This window comes from Plasmodium fragile (genome assembly GCF_000956335.1).
Source record: "Plasmodium fragile strain nilgiri unplaced genomic scaffold supercont1.34, whole genome shotgun sequence".
Taxonomy (NCBI): Eukaryota; Apicomplexa; class Aconoidasida; order Haemosporida; family Plasmodiidae; genus Plasmodium; species Plasmodium fragile.
In genome coordinates, this window is record NW_012192614.1 from 237193 (window position 1) to 259889 (window position 22697).

General features: G+C 38.3%; 5 protein-coding genes across 5 annotated transcripts; 4 read left to right on the top strand and 1 right to left on the bottom strand.

Moving 5' to 3' along the window:
* Positions 1-3345: 3345 nt before the first annotated feature.
* Positions 3346-6524, top strand: AK88_03158 (uncharacterized protein; the record flags this gene model as incomplete). The annotated part of the gene is made up of 11 exons (XM_012480780.1): positions 3346-3480; positions 3915-3972; positions 4308-4375; positions 4506-4545; positions 4680-4717; positions 4930-5108; positions 5288-5385; positions 5645-5712; positions 5981-6052; positions 6275-6374; positions 6439-6524. 11 exons carry the CDS (start codon positions 3346-3348, stop codon positions 6522-6524), a joined length of 942 nt encoding a protein of 313 aa, XP_012336203.1.
* A 709-nt stretch (positions 6525-7233) lies between these two features.
* Positions 7234-8123, top strand: AK88_03159 (uncharacterized protein; the record flags this gene model as incomplete). Its single annotated transcript, XM_012480781.1, has 4 exons — positions 7234-7261; positions 7498-7613; positions 7799-7899; positions 8042-8123. 4 exons carry the CDS (start codon positions 7234-7236, stop codon positions 8121-8123), a joined length of 327 nt encoding a protein of 108 aa, XP_012336204.1.
* A 335-nt stretch (positions 8124-8458) lies between these two features.
* On the bottom strand, positions 8459-12420 carry AK88_03160 (uncharacterized protein; the record flags this gene model as incomplete). Its single annotated transcript, XM_012480782.1, has 9 exons — positions 8459-9206; positions 9372-9442; positions 9617-9690; positions 9835-9968; positions 10103-10178; positions 10692-11376; positions 11588-11667; positions 11839-11932; positions 12199-12420. The coding sequence occupies 9 exons, from the start codon at positions 12418-12420 to the stop codon at positions 8459-8461; spliced, it is 2184 nt and encodes a 727-aa protein (XP_012336205.1).
* A 3148-nt stretch (positions 12421-15568) lies between these two features.
* AK88_03161 (uncharacterized protein) lies at positions 15569-17152 on the top strand (the record flags this gene model as incomplete). Its single annotated transcript, XM_012480783.1, has 1 exon — positions 15569-17152. One exon carries the CDS (start codon positions 15569-15571, stop codon positions 17150-17152), a length of 1584 nt encoding a protein of 527 aa, XP_012336206.1.
* Positions 17153-19369: 2217 nt separating this feature from the next.
* Positions 19370-21844, top strand: AK88_03162 (uncharacterized protein; the record flags this gene model as incomplete). Its single annotated transcript, XM_012480784.1, has 1 exon — positions 19370-21844. One exon carries the CDS (start codon positions 19370-19372, stop codon positions 21842-21844), a length of 2475 nt encoding a protein of 824 aa, XP_012336207.1.
* Positions 21845-22697: the final 853 nt, after the last annotated feature.

Here is a 22697-nt window from a genome sequence, read left to right on the forward strand (position 1 = left end):
AAAAAGTAGAGTAGCGAAAGAGCTAAACTCGTCAGGCTAGCTTCTACACGTGCATACATTATACGCACATGTGCATATGCCTCTGTGTGCGATGGCCGAGGGTACGTGCTTCCTCTTCTGATAGCACCTATGATCCAGCTTTAATCCCCTTGCACCACATACACGAAGAACGCAAAAAGAGCAAACAAACAAGGGTGGGACGATATCATTTAGGGAGTAAACAGTACTTGATTATCCATTCATCAACTAAGACAAATGAAGGTTGATATGAGCATATATTCAATTAAACTCGTTTCAAATGCAAAATAGGACAATCTTGTCTCCCCAGATAATTCATGCTGAATATGTCCGGGTTCTGTCTCGAATATATTTCTTGAATGGGAGAAAGGGGGGTCTTCTATCTCGCACTCGTTTACATAAACATTTGAGGACACAAACAATTGTTTTTATTCAAATAAAAAGGGGTAGGGGGTGAATGGGATATTACACATGCATTCCCATGGGAAGAAAAAAAAAAGAAAAATTACTTAATCAATAACCTTAGGAGGAGACTTAGCAAGATGCAAATGTTGTGAATGTGAGGTACTCTCCCCCCGCGAGGTGACTGAGTAAATGCGAAAAGGATAGCACCCCACACAACTATCACCTTTTTGTGAATGCGTGACACGTTACATAAATGTATGATCAGGCATATACAGAAATATGAAAACAAAATAATTAAAAGGGGGAGTTAAAATGGTTGCATGAGCAAATAGCTACATATGTTAAGGCTCACTACATAAACATTTTGAGAGACAAACAGGAGGTTTATTTTAATTAATTCCTAGTTGCCACTTATGAAATGAGAAAAAAGAGCAAAAAATAAAAACGTGCACATATAAATATGTTATGTAATGTGAAAGTGAAAAGATGAAAAAAAACAAACATTCTTCTTTACTGAACTCAAATTTTATTCAATTCATGCATACATAACATTCATGAGAGAAATGTAAAAGAGATACAACAAATGTGGTGAAACTGTTTCGATTCCATGAAGAACATTTTGGGATACGTATTGACACATTTGGTGAGACGTGAAAACGGTGGTGGTGGTTGCAGGGGGAGAGGGAGAGACACGCGAATTGCATCAAAATGTTATCAGTAGCAATATGCTTCAATACACCTTGCTGTGATTACGTACACGTGTATTTGCATATTAGCACGTTGGCACCGACGTTCGTTCACCTGTACGTACGTGGGGGGCTGTTTGGGGCATGAGGCCTATTTTGTACACTGTAAATGGGAAAGCGCAACGCGCGCTAAGCAAGCACGTGTAACAAGAGAGGGAAACAAATTTATAAACAATTTAATTAAAAATTCGAGGTGTCCATTTTTTTTTTTTTTTACGCAGTAAAAGATATGCATTTTTGTGTTACGCGTATAAATACACTTACTATATGCTGCGCGTCAAATGAGATATTTTTTGCCCCAATGTATTTTTTTAATGATTAGAGCAACACACTGCATTTATTTTTGGCGATGCTTCCATTCTGTTTCTGATCTCTTCGCTTTGCGTTTAAAACTTTTTGCGAAAGGGAGTAGTTGCAGGTATATTGTACAAACGGAAGCATAGTGTACACATAAACGTGCGTGTGAGCACTCGCGTATATGCATACAAGTCAAGGATAGTGCTTGCACTTGCTGTTTGCCTTCTTATGTACCATAGGGGCAAACGCAGAATTGCATGATTATGTGTGAAATTTTATTTTCACACAAGTGTAGCAATTCAGGGTATTTTGCATTCAATACATTAGTATTTTCTTTATACATATGTATATATGATGTATATATATACATATATACATGTATTTTTTTGGGCCACCCACCTTATGGAGATAGTTCCTCACTAAATCTGTATTCCAGTAAATTAAGGCCAAGCGCGCGCAAGAAATATTTTAAATCGGTTAAATAGAAAAGGGGGGTAGAGGAAAAAAAAAAAAAAAAAATAGCAATTTTGAACAACTGTGTATTTTTGTTTTTTGTTTTTCCTCTTGTATAGTTCACACATAAAGCAAAGTGGACTTAACTAATTTCCCTTTAGCATGTTAGTGCAGCTTTAACAATTTGTTGTGAAAAAACATAGGGCTAGCCTTTTTGGGTTAGAGCAAAATAACAATGTAGAACAGGCGGTGGATTGGGGTCTCCCAGTTGCACACATTTGTGAGATGAAAGAAAAAACAAGAAAGGAAAAGTTAATATTGTACACATGAGAAAACGCGGTTGGGAATTATTCCTAGTACACCATCTAAGCGACGTCACATTTTAATGTTAATTAATAATGGGGGAATAACTCGCAACAGGTTTATAAGGAAAAAAAAAAAAAAAAAAAAAATAGCACATATTATACTGGCACCATGCTTCGATAATTCATTCCAATATGATTTTTTGAGAAAATAAAAAAAAAAAAAAACCTACACAGTTGCGTTATTTTGTAATAAATAATTATTCCTTTTCGGGCAAATTAATTATTGCGCCATTGTTGTGTAGAAGGTTTTTTTTTTTTTTTTCTTTGCGAAAGTACATGCATTTTTAAAAATTGAACACACTTTTGAGCACTTGTCGCACCCTCGGCTTTGTGCACATATTGCAGTGGGCACCGTACCGTTTTGTGCGAGGCAACATGGCAAAGGGTAAAAATCAAAACGGGATAATTTTAGGCCAGCATAGAAGGCACATTTCTTTCCTTGCGCTCCATTTACTATCCAAATGATAATACTAAAATAAGAAAAGGGAAGTTGTTTCCTTCCCCTTGAAAGCGGATAGGTAACCTATAGGGACCTACGAAAACATAAGTATGCATGTGTATACCCTTTTTTTTTTGCATCCTCCAATGAGCCAAATTAACTGATTGGGGTTAATCGCCACGCGTACAAATTGCCCAAACTGTAGGCACACAATTACCATGCGTCACTTTAACAGAAAAATGAATACTTATCAAAAAAAAAAAAAAAAAGAACTGCATATTTTACAAGTACCACGCAATGCACATTTGTGTCTAATCTGTTCTAACCTTCACCTCCACCTATAGAACTTGTGCGGACTTTTGAGAAGTGCCATTTTGTTAGGCGTCACGGGGGAAAATATTACAAGTAGGGAATTAGTGTATCCCACTATTGTCTTACAGCTTCTTCATATCTAAAATGTGCAACGTTTTCCTGTACTCATGTGCGGATAGGAGTAATACACACAATTTTATTTATTTAAATTTTTCCATTTCCACAAAAAATTAGTGATCATACTTGTTACACTGTAATTTTTTTTTTAAAATGAATTCATAGAAAGGAACCATCAAGCAGGTTGGAAGTTATGACAAGGAATAGTAGTAACTGTTACATTATAGTAAAAATTTTGAAACGTATGGACGATTTAATTGTTCCTAACTGTGTCCAATTTTCGTACTTGCTCTTTTTCATGTACGTACACTCCTCGGTTATTTGCAAGGTGGGGACGACAAAAAAAAAAAAAAAAAAAAAAAATTGTAGAACAGGCAGAATGGCTGAAAAATAGCCACAGTGGCATAAATGACTAGACAATTTTAGTAAAGATTTAAAAAGCGTTTGCTCACATTAAGGTGCACTTGTTAGTAGCCTCTATTACAGGAAAGGACAAAATGTTTTCGTTATCCTCCACAACAAAGTAATGTTTGGAAAAATAATTATCAATGCAAACTTATGATAAATACACCCGCTTGATGCACACCTTTGGTAGGATCCCATAACACTTGGTAGATAAGTAAATAATTATTTTTTTGTTTTCACTTTTTTATTCATTCTATTTTTAACTCTCTTTGTCCATTGTGCGAATTATTCCACTTTTTAAAAGAAATGATGAAGCGTGCTGTTTTTCTGCTTCTCTTTCTTTTCTTCTCTTTTGAGACCCTCTTCGGTCAAACTGGTGAACAAAGTGTGAAGGGGCTGCACCCGAGGGACTCGAGTAAGTTAGCATAATGAGTTCTCCGTAAGCACCTTTAAATAGCTATATGCACCCTTTGCTGCGATTGTTAGTTGGTACTATCACTCCGCGCTACAAGGGCACCCCGGGGTGCCTGATGTTGCGGACAATAGGGCAATTAACGAACTTTTGGAAAATAGGCAAATTGGAAAAGCTGCAAGGTGGCAATGTGGCAAAATTCACAGCGCTGATAGAAACCTTCCTCTAATCATCACGCGCAAAATAATTTCACATCCCCCGCGCTTGCTCTCTTCAGCGCTCAATCATTTTTATATGTCCCTACACACCCGGCGCCCCATTATTCCCCCTACACTTAGTTTTTTCCCCGAAGGTTTTCGTAGCAGTTAACAGACCCCGCACGATAAATGATGGGGCCGATGTGGTCGTAAGTTATTTCAAGCCAACTGTGTTACGCGGTTTGGCCACATGGTGACAACACATTTCTTCGTCCCAAACGAGTGCAGCAACCAAGGGAATATGATTCACCTAGAAATTTTCAACCTTGAACTTGGCAGCGTGCAAAGCAGAGCGAGTACCACAATGTTGTCGACACCGGTAGGGTTTAACACTGCACACCCGTAAAAGGAGTTACATGTTTTCATATACTTTGTGAGGGTAATAATCTCCACAAATCTCTAAATGCACCTTCACCTTTATCTTTGCTTTAATGTTCACCTGTCTCATAATAGCGGAGGAGCTATTGCGTATTATTGCTGAGAACACACATGTAATAAAAGATAAAAAAAAAAAAAAAAAAACGAGCGGTGAAGGGGGCTGTCAACGCTAGATCAGGAGGACACACCGGTCATCGACAAAAACAATAAAAAAGCGACATGTGTAATAAATCACGCGCTTTTATTTGTGAAAAAAAACTAATTAACGGTAACGATGGTCATATCGTGACCATGGTGATAATTCTACACCCTCGCACCGCTCCAGATGCTACTAGGACAAGAAACCCCCAACAAGCACGGACTTAAAGCTGAATCCGAAATTATAAATGCAAACGACGAAAATGTTTTAAATTTGCTCTTAAACAGCAAAGAAAAGGAATCCCAAAGGGAAAGGAAGTATTCGGCCCCAGTTATACTAGTTCTTCCGCAGCCCTTAACCAGACAGTAAGCGGGAAAAACAGGAAATATATAAAATGATGCGATTTTCCATTAAAGCGTTGAAAACTAGTGTAACGGTTTATGCCCATCTTTGGTGCCACACATTTTCTTGAATCCCTTTTTTGGAGAAATGCAAAAAAAAAAAAAATAACAACAAATTATTCATATGCCCCCACTACATGAAGGGAGTTATTTTACTACGAGAAATATAAGCATTTTGCTGAGGACATTAAACACACTAAGCCTTTACTATTAAGAGTTTCCCATTTTGCGAAATTGGCAGGTAGAATTACGTAACCTCCTTCTACACCACATCTCATTTGTGACAATTAAATAAGCAGATGAGACTAATGTAATTTTTTAATTCCTCCTCCAATGATGCACATGCAACTTATGTGCACAGCAGAATATTTGAATGCTCAGTTAACATTCCACATTCACCATTCATTTGGTTTGTTCCATCATTCTTCTTTCGGCTGCCCTGACCCAAAATGGTGACACACCTCCAGATTAATGAACTTGTTAAAAATTTCGTCCTACAGAAATTAAAAGCAAGAATAAGGCAGAGGCCGTTGAAGAGCTAGCCGTCGCGGAAAAAATGGTGGAAACGGTAGATCCTTATAAGAGTTCCGAAATGACACTAACTTAGTACCAACTACTTAGCAATAGCTTTGTAGTGCAAACAAAAAAAAAAAAAAAAAAAAACTTGACATCAATGCACTTTTGCGACCACTCACCCACTTCTGTTTGCACCGCTTATGCCTGTTTCTTCAAATGATCCCTTCGCGAAGTTGTGACCAAATATTTCTCACAACTTCATGTACCATGCGGGTGCTCATTTTCATATGCACATATGTGTACGTGTACATTTTCTCAAGTGCACCTCCAGGATGAATGTCATTAACGAAGCGCTGGAGGAAATATCACTAGGCACATCCACACGGGAAGACGTAAAATATCCAGCGACAATTTAATACATATGAAATGGAAAAAAAATATGTTGTCAGCACAGCAGCGACAGAGAGGGATTACCATTCTACACATGTGCATGTGACCACACATACGCAGTGATGCTAACAGTTGTAACGGCCGTGCATCCGTACCTATGCATGCTTATACCTAGACATGTCAACACATGCGTGCACTTTTACGCATCCCCCTGCACCACGCAGAAAAACACAAAACGGCTTAAGGACGAACGAACCTTCTTAAACCAGAAGAGACGCGTTTTGGTATGCTATGAAATGTGCTTCAGGGCAAAGCAAAGATATGGTTTAATTGTAGGGAATCTTTACACATGGTTACAATTTTCTTTTTTTTTTCCTTTCCCTTGTAGAATCAAAAAATAAAAAAATTGCGATTAATAAATTAGCGGTAAAAAGGGTCTTCCTAAATATCGTGGAAGAACTCCAAACGCGTTAATTGCCACTTTGGGGAGGGTCATACCAAATGACAATAATTAAAAAAAAAAAAAAAAAATTATGTGCAACATTTATGTAAAGCTTGTAACCATTCGGATAGTGCCTACGCACAAATGCGCGGTGGCCACTTTATATATTGGCACTTTTAAAGAAGCATATTTGTGGACAAGTCACCTTTTTGTTTTTATTTTAAAATTTTTTCTGGCAAAAAATTAAAGCGGGTTTTTGACAACCTGTTCTGAGCAGTGCGCGCAAGTAAGCAAGTGCATAACGTGTTATTATCCACGCATGTTTCCACGTTTGCAAATATATATACGCATACTTGTGCATTACGCATATACGCGGCTTCTTCCTTTCCGACTTCGCTACGGGCAGGCTTAAAATAGGTCATGCACAAATAACGCTGCCCCTTTTTTCGCAACATTTTTTTTTTTCTTTATGGGATTATTTTCCTGCGTTGTTAAGAATTGTATTATGTACTAAATATGATACATTAATTTTCTCACGAATTGCAAAGATGATTTGTTAACTTTTAAAAAATTATCTATCGTACTCGCAAAAAGCAATTTTCCTTTTTTTTTTTCCTGTATGCCTATTGGCTTATTTTCCCTCAATTTTTTCATTACCAAGTCCCATTTTTGTGACATACCTTAATAGAATATAACCCCCAAGAGGATACCTCCCATCACTTAAAACGGACATGAGTCAACATGCCTCTCAACGTTGTAACCCCAGCTGGTATACTACATTTATCAGTATACTTTTCCACCGTTGCTTCGTTTTATTGAATGCATACTTTAGCCAATTCGTTGCGTGGGGAAAAGCAAAAGAGCTGGTCGTCTGAGCGAACGTTAACTGTGTTTAGTCTGTAGACGGTCAAACAGATTAAAACAACATCTTTTGACCTCTCCGCCGTGGCTTCCGCTAATTGTCAAATCACTTCCCCCCCTTTTGTTTTTTTTTTTTTTGTGCAGAACCGAAGGACCCTTCGAATATTTACAAGTTTAATTTAAATGAAACTTACTCTGGAGACGTGGAAGGAATTCTCGTTTTATGCCTTTTAGCAATTCTTCTTGGCATATTTTTCAAGGTTCGTTGGGACACTTCAAAAGGGATAAAAAAAAATGTTCCACATGAGCATTGCCCCCGGGCTTCAGCAGACGAGCTAATCTTCACGCACCATTGCATGCATATTCAGACACGTACATATGCAAACATCTACTTGTTTATTTGCTTCCCATCATCCTGTTTCTTCTTTTTTGCCCTACCCTTCAGGTCATCGAAATCATTTTTGTTGTCATTTTCGTGCTGATTTCAATATACCTAACCGCGCGGAATGGAGAAATAAACATCATGTCGATCATGCCGATGATAATGTAAGTCTTTTTACGAACCAGTTTGAAAGAGCAGCGACACTCTGATCAATGTTTACCGCCATCTGGTGGTGCCACTGTGAGCCATCACTATACTGCACTGCGGAGCGCTCATGTCTTTTTGCATGTTCCTTTCCCTCCTCAGAATGGTCGTGATGACGTCGGGCATGACATGGCTTCAGCAAAAGACTCTTAACAAAAGACAACTGAGCAAGTTCGAGATTTGATGCTGTTCTTCGGAGGCTCACCCTGCAACAGACATGTTCTTTTTTTCCTCCACCGTATGTTTTGTTTTGTTTTTTTTTTCGTTACCATAGATACTTTCTCCATGAACTTTACTGATTTGTTAAAAATTATATGACAAGTAGGTTTTTTTTTATAAAAAAGTTCTTTTTAATTGTCGCCTTTTTTTTTCGTGAGAGTGGGTCAAGGTGTATACAAGTCCACATATATTTGGTCCCCGTTCATCTCATGTCGGCACTCCCGCAAAATCACAACCATGATAGCGCGTATGACTAGCCCCTTCTAATAATGATGTTAAAGCGAATGGGCAAAGGTTGAGTTACCCACGTCCAAATTGGGGCACAAATGTTTTCTTCCTCTCTGACTTAGAGTGCCACAATTCTCCCTCAATGTCGTACAGAGGAAACATATTTTTCAAACTGCTATTTCGCTTCATGTTGGAAGACGTAACGTTTCGGAAATGTCCTTTCGATAAAGTCAAGTTATTCTTCATTTTTACAGGTTGCATGACGGCGTTTTTTTTTTTGGTCGCTAGGGCAAGGTCATCCGATTGAACTGAGTCAAAAGAGGTGCGCTCCTCTTTACTGACTTCATCATAATGGATCAACTTATTGTACATTAGTTTGCTTTTTAAAAAGTTACTCTTACCACTCGTGGTACGGTTAGTACTTCCATTAGTATTACCATTAGCAGCTTTATGATTAACGTCTTCTTCACGCAGTTTTTTCACACTGTGTTCTCGAGCTTTGTTCATCTTCTTTTTCGTTTCATTCGATTCGATATATTCAAATGACAGGTCCGTGTGAACATTTCCGATTTTTGAACTTTCAGAAAGCAACTTATTCATGTTACTGTCAATATTCTGTTCAGGTTTTTCCTTTTTCTTTTTTAATTTATCACATGTTGTTCCTTTTTCACTGCTCGTGTACCCTCCCACGATGTCTTCCCCGAATAGGTTCAAGTCATCTGAGCAGGCTATTCTTATTCTGTTTTTTTTTTTTATCTTTATGCTTTTTTTCTTCCAATTTTTGAAGTCTTCATTTCGCTTCATAACTAGTATGTAATTTCTGTGAAATAGGATCGCCCCAAAAAAAAAAGAAAAAAAAGCATTATACAAATGACTGGTAATCATATGTGCATGTCAGCTGATTATGAGATATGCTAATAAGTATGTCTAACACGAATTACAACATCCACACACAGAGTCTCTTTTTCAAAAAATGGTGTATTACAATACAATCTCTAGGAATGCCTCCCTTTCTTCCAGCTGTGGGTACAGGTGTTTCCCTAATCTGCTGAGGAACTACAAAAAGGGGGGGGGTTATTTCATTTCGTTTAGCTTAATTTCGTTTTGTCTACAGGTGATCATTTCTCACGCGTAAGATAAGCACATGGAAACGAATCAAAACAGATCGAATAAGACCGAAACACCTGCGTCGTGTGTTCTCCTATTACAAATTCGCTGGGTCATCCTTACCAGTTTGAAGTAAAAGTACGTCAGTACGCCCTCTCCAAGGTTAGCCTGTTCTACATGCGCCCGTTTATACAAAACTACGAAGAGGAAAGGTGGGACAACTTGTACCATCTTTTACTAAAGCGTGTAATTTCAGGTAGTCAGTAAGCATCATAGTAATATAATTGTTGAGTCACCAAAATGATGTTTCCATTATGCTAAGCGTGCGCATGGGCGATTACCTTCGGTGAACAAGATGTCTGCTGTCCTCACGTCTAAATCCTCTTGCGCTTTGCTTTCCCCATTCTTTCGAAGCAAATAGTAGGTCGCCAAAAAATTAGCACACAGCCTTTTGCTCATTACATACTCTGCAGTTCTGCAACGTGGGGTGGGGAGAAGTTACGACGATGTGGATTTTAAAAATTCTGCTGATACAAAAGTGTAGTGTGTAGAATGTGTGCACACATGACATGTGCTGACGTGCGTTTTTTTTCCATTTTTCATTTTTACTCGCCGCAGTAGGTGCTGTATGTGGAGAAAACTTTGATCAGCGCTGCCTCTTCTTCCCCAGGAAGGACTAGAAGTCCTGCATTTTGCGGCAAAAAAAAAAAAAAAGGCGATGGGGCTAACCATTATGCTATCTGATGCAGTAAAGGAACACGACAAGGAGCAATAGTGAGCGAAATTAATGCATATGTGAGGGATGCAAAATACAGAGGATGACATGCCACGTTTACAACGCTTTGGTAGAGTGCTATATCCGCTCTATTGTTATCACAGTCGGGGGGAATTTTTTGTTTTTTGTTTTTTTTTTTTTTCTTTCCAGTATTGGAGTACACTTAGTGGTGCAGGTCAATGTAGATATATACCACTGTGGAGTTTTTTTCAAATGACCAACTTGAACACATGTGCATGCGACAGTGTATACTCGCGCACGGACAGGGAGATATTTACATGCAATTCTATATGTGGTCTCTTATGGTTAACAACTATCACCTCTCCTCTCTCCCCTCCCCCCATCATTATGCAATGGTTGCGCGCGCTAACTACACCCCCCCTATTATTGGTCTCCAATGAGCACATTTTTAAAAGGACTTACTTTTTAACTTTAAATATTCATTGTCCACAATTTTCCACTTCGTATGTTGCGTGTCTGCAGTGGTTATGTCGTCCTTTTGGGTTGGCTCTTCCTCTCCGTTTTTACAACTTGAGTGAGACTTACTCTTCTTTAAATCCAGCACTTCCTTCTCATTGTGTAATTTTTGGATTTCATTTTTCAGGTTAATAATTTTTACTCTTTCTGCCTCCAATTGGTGTACATTATTTTTGTTCATATGTTCGATAACCTTATTTTTCTCTTCGATGATATTCAACGCATTATTTATTTCTTCCTTCAACCTTTTGTTAATGTCTTCTTTGTGGAAATTTAAATTTTCAATTTCTTTTATTCTTTCCTTTATTTCTTGTTCATCGGAACTTGTAATTTTTTGTGTGTAGGAGGTACTCGTATTGTTAGTTTCATTTGGCACGTCACCGTTCTGCTTTTGCAATTCACTTCCTTGGTTAATGTGCTTTTCCCATAGCGTGTCCTCTGCGTCAAGCGCTGTGCCCACATTTTTTACTTCTACTGCAGTTTCGCAGTACTGGTCAATCATGTCGCAAACAGCGTTGGTGCCTTTGTTTTCTTTCCTCACTGAAACTTGTATGCCTACATCATACTTTTCCTTGTGTGAGCTTATCTTGGAGTTGCATAAAGAAGTCAGATGTTTGATTAGCACGTTAAGCTGTAAAAGCAAGGGTTCAGGGGTGTAGGCCAGATGAGGTAATTTGGAAGGAATGGCGAAGTGGTGTATATGGATATGTGAACAATACTTTATCCGCTTTCCTCCCACGAGAGGGTAGTAGTCAGCCATGTAGCAACAACATCAAGTGTGCCTCCCGTTGTATCTCCCCTCTTTAACCACCACCATTTGTAACACACACAAGTGGACATACCTTTTCCTGCTCGGTCATGATTAATTTGCGAAATAAGTACCCACTCAGTTTTTGTAGTAATTGGAAAAAGAACCTATATTCTGTGATAGGAGGAGGCGGGACAGATATATGAAAAAAGGCATACGTGCATGATGAGGAAGAGATACACTTAATGGGAGAACACCTCCTTCCCCCTCATGAGCACACCGTTGGTAGCACTCAAGGCATGACATAAATAGCCTTAAGTCACTCCTCCACGTTAGTGGGTATACCTATGTAGCCTACGTCGGACGGTTTGGACGACTTGAAAATGTAGTACAAAATATTCTTGTTCCTACTTTTCGGCAGCAAGTTGTATTCGTAGCACTGTAAAGAGGGAGAAAATATATAATGTGATTTATATATGAGATGGTCGTGTCACGAGGGGGGAATCCCAAACGCTTAAATTATCAATACCAAGGGTGACATAAATGGAGTGAGAAAAAAAATCACGCACATGTACACATACACATAGATATACACACATATGTGTAACACCCCGTAACTAGTACATAAATTTGTATGGTTGAGCACCCCCAGCGTGGTGCTGGAAGGTAGTAAGATTCTTTTATGAAAACTGTCCCACTCCATACCATTTTAACAAACTCGTTAACGCCCATGTAGCCATTTATAGAATACTTATTAAAAATATTTTCGAGTGTCCTATTTAGCTCATAACTCAAATACACGGCAGTGCAACCATTCTCTGGGATTAAATATGCCTGGTCGGAAATGTATTTTTGAGTTTTAATTTTTTGCACTGTCCTGAATTTCACTCTAGGAGATATTGGTTCGCCTTCATTTATGCAAGCCATTTTGTTCTATTGACTATGTTGCTGCATGCTCTGTGTTGGCGTCCTCTTCAAAGCTCGGTCTCGTCTTCTCGTTATTGCCTTTAATTTTAATGATAGCTTTAAAAAAAAAATTGCTTAAAAAGAATTAAAACTAATGTTGGTGCAGTGGTAACTCATGTAGTGATATGTCTGCGCACCCACCAAGGGGGGGACTTAAAATGGAGTTAAAAGGGGTAAGCTTGGCGCGACGCGGCACAGTGATGTCACTGATTAGTTGTTATCCTCAAAAAGTAATCTTAACGAAGGAACAATAAAAAAAAAAAGTATGAAACATAAAAAAAGTTAAAAAGTTATTTTTCACCACATGAAGACATGCAAAAAGTGTGCACTAAAATTTGCATGGCCCAGTCATCAATTTTTTTTAAATAAGAGTGTCCTTCCAAATGGTTAACAAAAAAAAAAAAAAAAAAACTTAGGGATGAGCGAAAAAGTGTAAAGAACATGTCCACTTAACAGTGTTGCAAGCGCTGTCTATAAAAGTGCCATTTGTGAACAAAAAAATTTTTAAAGCGTGTATTTAGATATATGCTGTATTATATAAAAAAAAAAAATTTGTCTGTTTATTCATTATTCATTCATTCATTTATGTGAAAGTAAAGAGCTTCGTGATGGCATGTTCATTTAAATGACTCAGCGTTGGAACAGACTTAAAACATGATCCACCTGGAATCACCAGTTTTTCCTTATTCTGGTGTCCTCCATTTTTTTTTGAACTTATGAAGGCAACCTGCAGAAGTGCAATTCGCTCAGAGTCATAGTGATATTTAGTCTTTTTTTTTTTTTTTTTTGAATCCTATAAATTGTGTGAATTGGGAATGTACGCGCATGTTTACATGTGCATTTATATACACACCCATATGTCCTTTTTTTTTTTTTTTTTTTTTCTCATTTTCCCCCCATTTTTGCGACTTCTTAAGTCGTTAACAGTACAGAGTGAGAAAATACAATTTTGTTAATCTGTTTTGTTCCTGTCTCCTTAAAATTGTAATGTAGGAATGGCTGCGCACCGAACTGCACCTTAACGTTAACGTCTGTTTATTCATTTTTTTTGAACCTTTTTTGCCCTTGTTTTTACACCTTTGTATTTTCCTGTGTTCACATGCTTTACGGCTGGAGGTTACGTTTTGTTAAGTTTGGTTTTTTTGTTGTTTTCCTTTTTTTAGAATTATAACATGTTCAGAGCATTGTGTGAAAACGACCTGGTCCAAGAGAAGAAACAATGCAAAAAAAAGCCGTGGCCATGCATAAAGTAAGGTAGAAATGGGATGTATTTACTCATGTCTACCGTTACATGTAGGTAAAGCAAAACAAGTTGGTCAAAAATAAATTGAACTTATACTATAAAATAGGGGGAACCAAAAAAAAAAAAAAACAGAAAAAAAAACGGGAAGGGAAGGGCAGGACGCCAAAGAAAGAAATCTCAAACATGCCTACATGCTTGCAGAATTTGACACCTTTTCTTACAAATAGCATTTTTTTAATGGCATAGTACAATGATGGGCAGATCGAAAATGGAATGTCGAACTAAAAGGAGCCGTTTAATGAATAAGTTGGTCACTTGGTCTGAGCTTAAATCTTTTCTCACATGTTTACCGCTATTCCGTTTTTGCGTCCGGTATTTTTTCCCTGCGATTTTGTTCCACTCGCTTGTTCTGACTTCTGTGGCTACGACCGTTTAATTAAACAACTGGCAGAAATTCGCATACCAAAATGTGCTTTTCCTGCTCTGAAGCCAGAGGCTTAAGTGTTTTTCCTCCACCTGGTCTCACTTGCCTATTCATTATGCACATGTCCACCTGCACGTGGGACTATACAATTTTGCAAATTTCTTCTGCATCCCAAAGGGGACAAGCACTCGCTATGTGCATGTAATAAAATTGCGTGCACTTTTTTCTACTCGGCTGGATTCCACCGCGTTGTGACAAAGGAATAGTGTTGGAAAGGGAACAAGAAAGTCTTCTACTTTGTGTGTCCCTTTTTTAGCACATATGTTGCTGATTGAAGTTTGGAGTGCCAAAATGGGAAATATGGTATAAAAATGTAAAAAGCGAACAGAACTGCACAAAATTAAGCGCATAAAACCTCCTCATTTTTAAGTGCTGTTGAACAAACAAAGCAGAAACAAAAAAGGACGGGAACAGAAACAATGCGTGAAAAGCCCAAAGAGGGATTAACAATTTTTTTTTTTTTTTTTTTTTTTTTTGCCATTTTCAGTGCACGCTCATTACGGTGTATAGACTTGGTTGCGATGTTTTATTTTTTTTTAAATTTCATTTGTACATTAGTTCTAGAAAAAAAAAAAAAATTCAGCTTGCAATAACAAGCATATGATCGTCATTTTGAGCGGTCCACTATAAGTAGACAAATTTTATTCGCCTAGAGCATCCCCCTTCGTCAGTGTTTGCGAGGCTCATAATTGAAAAGTTACCCTACGCGTATATGCACATGTGTATATTGGCGTATGTGCTTTTTTTTTGTGTTTTTTTTTTTTTTTCCTATTGCGCCTCACCCCTATTGTTGCAAATTATTTCCACTGTTTTATATTTGTTCTTAACATTTTAATGACATGTTTTTCCCCGTGGCGATGTTCTGTTGTTTTAAAGTTCCGCTTTCACCGTTGTAACTGTTTGTAGTATTCTTATTCCACTGCGCATGTATGTGCATGTTGTTTTTTTTAGTTGACACATTTGTCCCTTTACCCTGTCTATGTTCGAAATGTATAAATATTAAAAGAAAAAAAAGGTGTAATTTTTTTTTTTTTTTTTCAAAACTCCTTCTGTAGTAGTGAACAGAAAACTACATTGGCGCATTTTATTGTATGATATTCCTATTACCCATTAAGTGGGCATTAAAAATCCCTTCCTTGTAGTGTGTTTGTACAACTACGCGAATGTTGTTTACAGGTACGTGTGTGTCATAAGTGGACATTCGCCTCCTTGCAGTGTGATTTCTCTTTTTTTCCGTTGCTCCACGTTTTGTGAGTCATATTTGTTGTGTCCGCAACAGCAGTCACAAAAGGGTAACACTGCTAAAAAGCCTAAAAAGGATAACAAGCACGAACCTGCCTCTACCCACCAGGAAACACTGAAGAATACCAATGCAGAGCACCATGAAGTCCAACAATGGTTCGGAGGAAGTCACAGGAGAAATAAATTATGACGATTTAGCAAACAACATGCTCGAAAAAATGGATAAACATATACATGAGGAAACGCAAGAGTTGCAACATAGCCCCGGGAAGGTCTACTACAGAAATGTACCTGGTGCAAAAATGAATATAGGAGTGGAAAACCAAGCGAATGAGTTGCTACCATCTTACCAGACGAATGAGCATTATAATAATAACCAAGGAAACAGAATAGACGAACATACAGTTCATGCAGGTTCGTACCCTCGTCGAGTGATGACAGCATTAGGTCCCCTGCCGCTACCAGAAGAATTCAAAAAAAATATTCCAGAAAAATTTGTTGCAAAGCCTATTATAGAAGAAAGAGAAATATACGTATCGAAGAAGGAGAGGAAACAAAGGGAAATAGAAATACCACATGTAAAATATGAACATACCTTTGAGAAGGTAAAGAAACAGCTCATAGTGAATAAATTAGTACCAAGTGTTTCAGAAGTGATTAAGGAAGTACCAAAGGAAGTCCTAAAACCAGTTATCGAAGAAAAAATAATCGAAGTGCCACAAGGAGTTAAGTATGTAGAAGTACCTGTAGAAGTGCCCTGTCTATATCCACCAAAAATTGTCCCCAAGGTTGTAACGCAATATGTTGAAAGAATCGTGGAAACGATAAAACCAGTGGTTCAGGAAAAAATTATTGAAGTTCCTCAGACGGTGATTAAACAAGTGCCTAAGATAAAAACCGTAGAAGTGCCTTATTATATCCCTAGATATGTGGAAAAAATTGTAGAGGTTCCTTTTAAGCCAAATGGGGAGATGCCTCAGTTGGGCACACACATCCCCTTCCCCATTTCGGAATCGTTTCCGCCCCTCAAGCCCACGCAGTTCTTGAGTAACCCTACAAGGCAGCTTAATCAGCCCCACCAGTTTGAACAGTATGGGCAGCCTAATCAACCTAATCAGCTGCAAGCTCAACAGTCCATCCTCTCCCAAATGAACTGTTTTGCCAATTCTGGCAAAAGCATTATGAACAACTCAGAACAAATCTTCGGAAATTTCACTACGTCCCCAACTACGCTGAAGCCAATAGGTGGCAACCCACCTGGTAGCGCAACAAACACGCCGAGGAGTATCCCAAGGAGCGTCCCGAGGAACGTCCCAACCGGTTCTAATTCTCCCTTCAACTCCAACCAGAATTTTAGAAAGAACGAAAATTTGTTCAGCCAAATTGAGAACTTACCGTACACACATAATTTACCTGATGGACTGAAATGGCAATATCCTGATGGGACCTTATCGAGTCAGCAGCTCCTCCCCAATAGCAACAACCCAGTTCCGCCACTTGTGTTCACTTGCCCACCAGAAATTGGAAAAGTTACATGCACAAAAAAGAACATTCAACCGGACATTCTCACGAAGACGGGTGTTTACGAATTTGATGGTTTTAAAAAAAAAGGAACATCTCAGTCTTTGTTTCCCCCTCTGGCCCATCATGATCGAGTGCCATTTTTGCCGTCCCCAGCTTCACCTGGAACTCCCGACGTGAAGAACATTCAGGAGAATAACTAGTCCTTCAACAGGTGCAAATATGTTTCGGAAGTTTTTGTGAACTCTGCTATCGTGTGCAACCATCTTCCATTTTTGTTTCATTCACAGTTTTAGCTTTGACACCTTCGGGGAAAATATATACATATATGTGTGTATATGAATTACAAACTAATTAGCACCCGTGTTCATCAATCAGGGGTGGCACTACCATGAAAATCCATAAATAGTTTATATTGATTTGCATAAAAATTGTTTTTTGTGTCATGAATTTTGTTTCCCACATGTGCAGCTTTTCGTGCGAGCACCTATTTGTAGAAGTAGGAAAAAAAAAAATAAAATACAACTTGCATGCGCGGGGGGGAAATGGGGTGCAAGTCTTTTGCTCCTCTGCTCATTTGTTGTGCCATTTTATTTTGTCCATATACGTTCCCATTGTGCCCCTTTTCCTTTTCCCTTTTTTTTAATTTTGCAAAACAACTCGCAAAAAAAAACAACAACAACAACAACAAAGGTTGTGTGGGCAAAAAGGAGGAAGACAAAAATGGAATACTGCACAAGGTGATTCAATTCATTGGGGATCTTTGCGTACGCATGTACACAACCCCTCCTCCCATGTATGCAGTGAGCAGCTGTTTATGCTGTTCCTAACGAATGAAAAAGTAGTCATGACGAGATGCGCACATATGTGTGTTTTGATCCCACTTGGGGCATTCTCATGCAGGGACAAACCCTACCATTTATTCCGTTCGCCATACATATAAAAATAGCTGTATTCATTTTGTGTATTATCCTGGAACATATAGAAATTGAGCATGCCCCTGAAGATGCTGGCATAGTATTGTACTTAATCGTATGGGTAAGAAAATATATACATATATATGCCGGTAAGGCATTATAACCATAGAACTAACATGCACACATCTACCCTTTGTTAAGTTCTTTATAACGGCCACATGATTGACGTCATGGTACCACCCCTTTTAAACCAATCATTGGTTAACTTGCTTGCATGCAGCCTGATGCGAACTCCCTAGAGGAGAAGAACTGTGGATGTATATATGTAACCCTTATTTTGGTGGGGCAAAATTGTACATTTTTAATACGACAATGTTGTGATAGGTTCATATAGACTATCCTACAGGGTGCATTAGCAGGTGTGCTACTTTTTTCATCCCCCAATGGTAATATGTACAGGTAGAAGTGAAGAATCTGTTCTACTCGCTTTTACTTTTCACATGGTACTTGTTTTAAGACAGAATATTAGCTATAGATGGACGTGCGACTTATCATATACGCCATGTGAAACACGGTGCGTGTCCATATAAGGTGACACCAATGGATGCATTAATGCAGATTTAGCTGCCTAAAATAACGCGCAGTGGAGCTACATCTTGGACAACAAAGAGTGTATTTTAAGGTGGTCCGGACAGCTCCTTCAGGGGACCTCCCTAAGTAGGGAGCACATACAAAGTAGCGGCAACCTCGAGAAATGAACACTAACCTAAAACAGTACTGTGCGAATGCTAGGATGGGGCGATTTCCATATGTGCACATGAAAATATATGTGTAAGGGAAAAATTGGGCAATCGCTTAGTTTTGCCAAAAAGATGTATCCACACCAACTGGGTAGAAAAAAAAAAAGAAAAGTACAGGCTCTCTTGTTACGGTCTCTTCAATATTAAAGATAACCTTCAACCCGCTTTTTTTTTTTTTTTTTAATTGATTTCATTTTGACACCTTCGGAAGGGACATAATGGGAGGTGGGGATTCATATTTAACTAAAATGGGGAATCCTCATCCACATTAACAGATGTGCAGAAAAAAAAAAAAAAATAATAATAAAATATAAACACGCTTCCCTACTTTTTTGCAAACAACGTAGCTGCATATATGTGCGACGCACAAGAAAGCTCCTGTTGAGAATGCCATACGCAACGCGCATGTAGAATAAAGGAATGGTTTGCTTCAGCCCCTGGGTTACAATTATGATAGGTTTATAGAGGAAGAACTAATAAAACGTTGCTTCTGCTTTTTTCTTCTTTTTTGGAGGGGTAGCAAATGAAACAGTTACTCATTGGGGAAACAAGTGTGGATGTTCAACCTTGGGGAGGTGTATCACACGGGGAGCGGCAAATGGGGTGCACTCTCGGGGAAAGTCTCACTCAACCAACGGCACGTGCAACGGTCGTTTTTCGCCTGCATACCATCTGATGATCAACTACCCACTGACGGTGAATAATGTTCCTACAGTGCCTGCGGAATGCCCTCGTGAGGAGGGGGGAAGTACAGCCAAGGTGGAAGGGAACAATCTTCGACATGCACACGAGATATATGAAAAACAAACGAAGAGGGTTGAAGCAGCAACCAAGGAAAAAGCCACTGGACATAGAAAAAAAAATAAGAAACCCAGACAAATATGAAAAAAAAATGCATTTTGATAATTTAACCAAGGGAGAGCTGTACGTCCCTGAATCGTGTAAACCCAAAAAACTGGCCATGCTGTGTAATCGACTTTTCTACTTTGATATAAATGATGAAGAGTTACTAGATAGGTATGCACAAAGAGCTATCGTGATAGTTAACAGTATGAGTACAAAAGAAATTTCTCTAATATTAAATACGATGAGGAAGTTTAATCACAGAAATGAAAAATTGTTGGAAACCTTCGCGAAGCATATCCCCCGTAAGTTACACAAAGGGGTGCCCCAAGACATTTCACTAATACTGAATGCATATGCCCATTTTAATTTTATTGATAATAATTTGTTCAGCAGGATATGTGAAGAAATTCCTCACAAAATTACTTACTTTGAACATTTTCACATTTCCAGTGTGGTTAACGCTTTTTACAAGCTACAGATAAAAGACAGGATAATTATTGATGACCTCGTGGACGAGATAATAGAGCGAATCGATGAATTTGATGCTAAATCTCTAACGAACATTATAAATTCCTTTTCAAAACTAAATTACCAAAATGAAAATAAAAAAACGATATGGGTAAAATTTATCCAAGGTGTGAAAAATCTACGTAAAGATTTTAACTTGCTAGAAATTACGCTCATAACAAATGCATTTTGTAAAAAAAAATTCAAAAATGACAAAGTCTATCAGTTGTTGAACGAAATTATAAGTTGTCACATTTTCGAAATGAAATCTGTAAATGAAAGTAACTCCTTTTTACTATGCACCATTGCACATGCATTTGCTAAGGTCAAATATTATGACAAGGATTTATTTCATTTTATCTTTTCATACTTTACCAATGAAGAGAATTATGCGTCTTTGGACAGCCAACATTTCGCTCAACTGATTTATTCATGTGCTGTGTTTAAACAAAACGACAAATTATTCCTCGATACATATGCCAAAATGGTTTGCAAAAGTTTGGAAAAAACAAATAACGAACTAAACGAACAAGCCTTGTCTACCATTGCATATGCATATGCCAAATTAAGGATCCGAGATGCGAACTTCTTCGTTCAACTCTCTTCCTACATCATCAAGGAAAAAATTTCTTTATCTCCACAAAGTTTAAGTCTAATTTGCTATAGTTTCTCCAAGCTGAAAATAAAATCGCAAATGTTGTTTTACTTTTTATCCATACAGATTTTCCAAAACATGAATTTATTTAGCAAACAAGGCTTGTCGCTCATTTTGTCTGCCTATGCAAATTTACAAATTTTTCACATGAAAATGTTTTCTCTCATTAATAAGTATTTAAATCTCTATGTGGACAATTTTACCCATGAGGAGTGCGTGCTGATCGCTGGCCACTACCAACACGCGGTTAAGTGTATCACTGATGAGATAGAAGCGGTGGGGAATGCGCAGCGTGTGGGATCCTCCCCGTCTTCCCTTATCGCAACGTCTAACACGAAAAAGGAGTTAGAAAACTTTATCAACCTATTAACAGACAAAATTGGGCAATTCCAAAAGGAGAAAGAACAGAGAAAGGGAAGAGAGGCCACCGGAAGTTATCACCAAGACGGTTTAACTTCCAACGAAGGTGAAGAAGCGGATGAGGACGAGGAAGACAATTTCTTCTCCATTTTTAATCAAAGTGATATTATAAATGAGGACCCGGCGGATGTCGCGGAGCACTCAGGGCAAATGCCAAATCAACTAATCACTAACAAAGAAACATTTAATGATGCAGAGAAGAACCCGTTGTACAATCCTGATGATCCCTTCAGCCAACAGTCAGATCATATTCAAGACATGAAGAAAAAAGAAGAAGATGCACTTAAAATATATAAAAAAATGTTCTTACCGGATATGGGAAGTGGCACGTCCACCAAGGGAAAAATCCCACTAATTAACGAGAAGCTAAATGAGCGTCTGCGCACCATCCTTAGCAAACAGGACGTTACAGCAGAGGATGCTAATACAAAAGACGATAAAAAGGGGATGGGAAAAACCACGAAAAGTTTGCTCGAGTTAATGACGTCCAACAAGCCACCAAAAATAAATTACGAGAAGGAAAATTTCATAAAATCCGCTGAACAGGTGGAATCTGAATTTATAAGGGCCTACGTAAGTGAGCAGCAGGAAAACAACGATGATGACAAAGATGGTAGCGCAAAAAGGACAAAGGGCCGAAGAGGAAAGAAAAAACACATTCAAAATATGCTATGCAGGAAATATCAACCCGTTGATGATCTCCCAACATTGCAGAAAAAATGGAACGATCTTTATAGCCCATCACCTTGAGGTGTCCCTGATAAACCAGCTCGGTGTTAAAATATGTTTGTGTGGCGCATTATGCATATTCATTTGTGTATAGCTTCATGAAATTTCACCATATATGTGCGTGATTTGTTTACTTCCTTTTTTTTTTTTTCATTTTTCTTGACCTAAATATGTGTATACCCATTTTGGTATGCCAACTACACAATGCGTTAGCGTCTCCCCCCGCGCGTTTGTACCTCTGCAATTGCGCCCTTTCCAATTCGGTTTGTTCAAAATAAACTAGGCATCGACTGCGCTCAGCGTGGTGAGTAGGTCCGACGGTGTGCACAGAAAGCTAGTGCGAATGATACTAAGGGAGAAGCAACATAGTGAAAGCAAAGAAAAAAAAATATATCGCAACAATATTCTGTGTGTACAATTCTTCACTTTGAGGAACCCACTCCATATGGTAAATTTTTACAACTTTTTTTTTTTTTTCTTTTTTGTATTGCCTAAGATGGTATAACGGAACGGTAGATCTTAAATTTCCCACACGGGTGTTGTCATTTACAAATCCGTACGAAGAGGCACGCATTTCGATCAGTGTAGCTAAGGGGTAGGATAAGCGAAGCAGATTTTGCTTAGCGCCTTTCGCTTAGTGGAGAGGTTTATAGGCGAGAACGTGCACAGGAATACGTACAAACGTACATGTACATGCATGTGAATGTTAAAGAGCAACTGTGTGGGCCAGCTACTTCCTTTCGCCACTTTGCATGCAGAATAGGGTAACCATGCTATTGTGACGATTTGAATCCTCTTTTTTTTTTTTTTTTGGCGGGGGGAAAGGGTCACCCATCATATCTGACCATTTAGCAGATACTCTTCTACCTTGGGT